The sequence below is a fragment of the Ceratosolen solmsi genome, unplaced genomic scaffold (assembly GCF_000503995.2).
Source record: "Ceratosolen solmsi marchali unplaced genomic scaffold, CerSol_1.0 scaffold1, whole genome shotgun sequence".
Classification (NCBI taxonomy): Eukaryota; Metazoa; Arthropoda; class Insecta; order Hymenoptera; family Agaonidae; genus Ceratosolen; species Ceratosolen solmsi.
Window position 1 is genome coordinate 7,270,327 of NW_011948415.1, and position 6,250 is coordinate 7,276,576.

Sequence of the window (6,250 nt, forward strand, 5' to 3'; positions counted from 1 at the left end):
ATATTTGGGGATATAAAATACGTATATTTACTATCCGTGTTGGGACACTCGACGTTCAACGGTATTTTTGAATTGAAAATCGCTTGATAATTTCCAGACTAGAGGGCGTACTCGGGTATGATATGGAAAATTCTTTATATATTTTATAAATAGTGTGTTTTTAAATTCTTCGACTTAAGGGTTTGTAAATTATGTAGTAATAACATTTATAAAAAAAAGTGTCTTATTTTTCAATTAAAAAAAAATGTATAATTACAAGTTTTTTCTGTAGAGAGAAATTTTTTGATATTGTTGTTATTATTTTTCATCGTTTTTTAAGAACTTTATTATTAGACTAATGCAAAATAAATAAAATTGTTTTCTATGCAATAATTATATGCAGTATTTACAAGTTGTTAATTGAATGTTGATGGAATATCTCAAGGTAACATACATTACGCGCTTGCGCAAGTAATTTATTCCCAAATTGTATATAGAATATAAAATTTATAGATGCGTTGGTTAAAAAATTCAGTGGCTCAATTCTAATAAATGTTCAGCAGAAATATACATATTTTCATAGATTGTGTTTATGTGGAAATTTCCAAATTGGCCGTGTAATCAAAGAAAAAAATGGCATTTCTATTTTCTTCTTCTACGAATAATAACATTTTTTGTTCTTTAACTAATATGAATTTTTGTAAGATGCAAATGATTTAAATGAATTAAAATTGAGGTTCTTATTAATTTTTTTTGCAATACCCACATTATTTTATTGTTTTTATCAATTTTTTTTTTATCCACTTTAACATAATTTTAGCTATTTAAAATATTTAATAGTTACGAATTTTTATAGCTAGAGTTTCAAAATTTATAATTTTTTCTAATTGATTAAATTTCAATCGAATAATTATCGTCATTTAATCTTAAATTATTCGAATTTAAGTATGAATCTTGGATCATTTTCATAAATATAACACACCCACACACGTACGGGCAATATCCGCAAGAATCGCATGAACAGGTTATAGGCCGTTCATATTGAGTATAGAGACTCAATAATTTGATAATAATTAAAACAATAATTTGATACTAATATTAAATTGTCATGTTGAATAGGCAACATCATACCTGTATTATCAATCATTAATATAAATAGTTTAGAACGTAACATTCGTTTGTTTTATGCAAATTATAATTATTAAAACAAACTAAAAGATTGGATTTTTTTGTTTTGCATATTGATAAAACAATACATTGAAATGCTTGGTATACTGAATTCGCAGTCTTACAAATTGAAAATGATCGCAAACTTTATAAATTTTATTTATTATTAAAAATTTGTAGCATATATTATTTAAAAGCGTAGGTATACGTATAACAAAATTGTAGAATATGTAAAAACTTTTAATTAACAAACTTCTAACAAATTAACGTGTGTTATTCATTAAAAATAATAATTTATTAATTTGACACTTAATTGGTCAACGTAATTTTTTTTAGTTATGGTCTCGTTATTCGTCCAATGATTTTCTGATTTTTATCATATTTTTTTATGAAAAATTTAAACTATTTAAGTAGAGAAATAAACGAGTTTCTACTTTTTCGAATTGGATAAATAATTTGAGTTTAAATAAGTTTAATAATTAATTTATGCATGCGATGATTATAGAAGTTTTTGAATGTAATGAACAAATTTATCAGTTTTTAAGAACCTTTTCAACGATTGAATCTGTTGTATGTGAATTGAACAAAAAAACATTTAGTTTCATGTAAATAGAAGGTTCCTTTCGATGTACATTTAAAAATTTTTATTGTCAAAGCGAGGGAAATTTTGACGATCAATTAGTTCAATTTTTCATATTTGAAGGTATTTGAATATATTGCATTTTCAATTTATTTTATGTAGACAGACTAAACCATCATGTACGAATTGATAAATACACCGACATCTTGGGTATACCATTTTTTTTTCTTTGCTATTTAACAAATCCTTCATATATATTGAGATTTTGTTTGATAGACGTTCATCTTCAATAGCACTATTGTTTTATATTTATATTTTTATTTTATGGTATAATGTAGTTTCAGTTCGGTGCTTTTGGCCTTACATTAGTTAATGGCGTTATACGTAAGTTCAATCGTATACAAATCATTGACATTCGAAATAAATAAAATTATGAGCACTTTTGAGAATCGAGAGCTATAAACTTTTTTTATCAACTCGATTTAATTTTTAGATTAATAATTTTCAAGGATAATTTATTTGCACAAGCACATAATGTATTCAACCTCTCGGCATTTCATCGTCATTCAATTCCGCATCAACATTACGAATAATTGTAATAATTTTAACTCGGTTCGCGAAGTGACGACGATTCATTATTTATTTCGACTGGTGAACGAATTTTTCCACAGTCTTTAAATGAAGGACATCGATAACAATTTTGGAAAGCATGTGGACGCCGGAAATCTGTAACTCCGTGGCTTTGCATTCAATTTTTTCTCCCTCCGCTTAATTTATAATGGTCGACTTCCAAACTGACAAAACAATAGAATTAAGCAGCATCTGCTACATTAAGGTCCATTTACTCGCTTAATGTTATTATGATGAAACGCATAAGGTCGAGAGTCGCGGACGGTCTCAGGTTCCTAAAAGCCATCCAAAATTGACATTGGGAAGTTCGCGTTTTTGCCACGGATGTCACTGTTCTCCCAAGCTCCTTCCAAGAGCGTGTAGAAATGGGTTAACGTGTATCGCTGTTTTAATGTATTTTGGAAACTGAAAGTTTTCAAGAAAAATTCGTGCTTCCGCGCCGATTTCGCGAGGACGATATTTTCATCTTGGGATTAGCTGTTATTGTCGGTTTATTAAGACGGGAATTGAATGTTCGGCCGACATTAAATTCGAAGATAAATGTTGCCGAACGCATCAAACGCTGTGATTCTTTTTGTATTTGATAACGAGCTTTTAAGTATAACATAAGTGTTAGGATTTATTGTTAGTATTCAGGTTTATTTTTATTTTATTTTTAAAGAAATCGTTAAAATGTCTGTCACCTACGCTCAACGAGGTAGACCACCTCCTACGCCAGCCCAAATCCAAAAAGTATGTGTTACTGTTCGATAGTTTGTTTTTTAACCTAGATTTTTTACTTATGACTTTTATTTATTTCTAGATGTTGGATGAAAACAGTCATCTTATTCAAACGATACAAGAATTTCAAAGTAAAGGAAAATCTCAAGAGTGCATGCAGTTAGTTGAAAGAGTTTTTTTTTTTAATAAACTTTTTATTAAAGTGTTGTAATAGACCATTTTTTATTTATATCTTATTGATAACATTTTTTAGGTATCAGCAAATACTGCATAGAAATTTAGTTTATTTAGCATCTATTGCGGATGCCAATCAAAACATTCAAGCGCTACTTCCTGTAAATATATTCATTATAATATTTTTGGTCAAGGTCAATTTAATGGTTTGATTAATTTATTTTAAATTATTTTAGGCACCTCAAGGTATATCTAATGGACCACAACACAATATGATGGCACTTCAAGGCCCACCAAATGTTTCTGCTTCAGCTGGCCCTGGAGGAGAAATTCCTCCCAATACCCAACAAACATTACCAATGTCTGGTTTTAATCAGGGACAGCCCATGCCGCAAGCAGGCTACCGAGGACCTGTTATGCCTGGTCAAGGACCAGCTATGAATCGTAAATTTGATACTTAGCTTGCTATTTATTTTAGATTGTAATAGTTCTTATATTTATTAAAATGTTCTTTAGGACCACCAGCTGGCCCTGGACCTCAACAATATAGAGGCAATCAACAAGGATATCCACCGCAACAGCCACCTCAACAAGGTTATCATCCACCTTACAGTAATCAAGGACCAACAGGAAATTATCAAGGACCACAAGGGAATAATTACGTGCCTGGTCAACCAAATCAATATGGACCACCAAATGCACCTCAACAACAGGGCTATTCTGCATCCAATCAACCAAACTATGGACCTCCTCCGACTACCGTAAATAACTACGGACCTCAACCGGGTGGTTATCCACCTCCCACTACGAATCAACCTCCTACGGGATATGGGCCTCCGCCTCCAAATCAGCAAGGGTATCCACCTTCTAATGCTTCTCAGCAAAACTTTCCATCAACAGGACAGCAACAGCAGCCTGGCCAATATGGAAGTCCAAGTCCACAACCAAACTATCAGCAACCCCCTGCGCAAGCTCCACCACCACAAAATGCATATAATCCAAATCCTCAATCTGGAAACTATCCTCCACCATCGTCGCAAGGATACTCGAATAATGTTCCGCCTCAGCAACAATATCCACCCCCACCTACGTCGAATGCTCAACCACCTCAACCTGCACCTCAGGCTCCCCAATCGGGTCCGCCACAACCTAATTACGGTAGTCAACCAAGTCCAGGTCCTGGTAGCGGACCAACCCAGTATGGACCAACATCTACCGCACCTCCATTTAGCGGTGCAGCAGCGAGCGGTGCCAATACTTATGCTCAAAGTAGTCAGCCCACGTGCACACCATCTGCTTCTACTCAAACTTGTACCCCAAATAATCCACCTCCACCAACGTCTCAACAAGGGAATTACCCTCAGCCAACGCCACCACCAAATTGGGGTACTCCCGTCCAGTCCTCGCATCAACCACCACATCCACCGCCTCATCATCCACCTCATCCACCTCCACATCAGCCACCTCATCAGTCTTCTCATCCATCCCATCAACAACCTTCACCACATCCATCGCATCAGCAACCATCTCCGCATCCACCGCATCAACAACATCAGCCACCTCCACCTCATCAATCTCCTCATCCATCTCCGCACCAATCCCCGCAGCAGGCCCCTCCTTCTCAAACTCCACCACAACCACAACAGCAACAACAGTCACCTAGTCCTGCACCAACAAGCTTTCAACCTTCCGCTGGGCCACCGCAAGGACCCGGAGGGCCACCGCAACCTCAGCCTCCAAATGCCTATGGCCCACCACCCCAATCCCATCCCGCAACTACGCAAACCTATGTTCCCCCGGCACCTGGTGGTCAACCACAAGTTTATCCACCCCATCCTCCTCAACCAAGTCAGCATTACGGTCATCCACAGTATCCTCCACAGAATTATCCGCCACCATCCGCTGGTCAAGGATATGGTCAATATCCACCACGACCACCGGCTGGTCACATGCCTCCACCTCCAGGCCCCCAAGGTCCTCCTCCTAATCAATATGCTGGCTATGGTTACCAGCCACCTCCACAATAAAAAAGGAGAATTGTACTTGTGCGATTTAATATTAAACTAATTTTACTTTTATGAAATAAGGAATTTTATGTGGCTTCTTTAATAAAGAATTCATCAAAATATATTTGATATGCCATGTTCCTAATCTTTTACTTTTTTTTTATATTTGAATAGCTTTCTATAAGTACGTTTTTCTTATTAAATACCTGTTCCATTTTTTTTTTCCAAGACTACTTTTATATTACTATTTACCAAAAACACAATGTGGACAATGTGGACTGTATATGTAATAAAAAATACAGGCTAAGAGAATAAGATATTTTAGTAAAATTCATTTAATATATATAAATTATACTGAAAAGATTGAAGTGTAGAAAAATAATGAAATGAAATTTATAGTTATCTGCATTTTACCTATATATTGTATATTGTAAAATATGTCATTACAAAGTTTGTAATTGATTCGCCAACTAGTTCATATTACTATGTCATTATTAAAAATATGTGTTAAAATATTTTTATTGTTACTTTCAATTGAAAGATAAAATCTTATTTAGATGAATCAATTACTAACTGTATAAGCGTTTTATTGACTTTATGACAGAGTTTTGTTAAGAACAATAATTGATAAAACGGCAACATTTCTTAAAAGGTTTTATTTAATATCTATGTGCTGTGTAAAATTGATGAAGTAAAAAATCAATAGTTTTGTTAGACTTTAAATTTCTTAAACTTATTAACTTTTAGGACACTTATTGATATTTAAAATTAATGTCATCAAAGAATATAAATATATTAATTACAAAAAAACCTGCTTTATTAAAAAAGTTTAATTATAATAAAAAAAATTCATTTATAACGAAATTTGTAACATTCCCTTAAGTGATTTACGATTAAATGTATATTTACTTTTAATACTTTTATTTTATTATTTTTCTGAGTATGTGTTTCACATACATTGTAAACAACTATAGATACATCTATGTACAATTAA

General features: G+C 33.3%; 1 protein-coding gene across 1 annotated transcript; it reads left to right on the top strand.

The window, feature by feature from the left end:
• The first annotated feature begins 2,699 nt into the window (after positions 1-2,699).
• LOC105368706 (basic salivary proline-rich protein 1) lies at positions 2,700-5,339 on the top strand. The gene is made up of 5 exons (XM_011507779.1): positions 2,700-3,088; positions 3,159-3,235; positions 3,330-3,411; positions 3,487-3,694; positions 3,767-5,339. Exons 1-5 carry the CDS (start codon positions 3,029-3,031, stop codon positions 5,275-5,277), a joined length of 1,938 nt encoding a protein of 645 aa, XP_011506081.1. The 5' UTR covers positions 2,700-3,028; the 3' UTR covers positions 5,278-5,339.
• Positions 5,340-6,250: the final 911 nt, after the last annotated feature.

Excerpts from the sequence above, each read along its gene's own strand:
- LOC105368706 (XM_011507779.1), top strand. The coding sequence starts at position 3,029 with ATGTCTGTCACCTACGCTCAACGAGGTAGACCACCTCCTACGCCAGCC. Across the intron at positions 3,236-3,329 it reads AAATCTCAAGAGTGCATGCA|GTATCAGCAAATACTGCATA; the intron begins GTTAGTTGAAAG and ends AACATTTTTTAG. Across the intron at positions 3,695-3,766 it reads TCAAGGACCAGCTATGAATC|GACCACCAGCTGGCCCTGGA; the intron begins GTAAATTTGATA and ends AATGTTCTTTAG.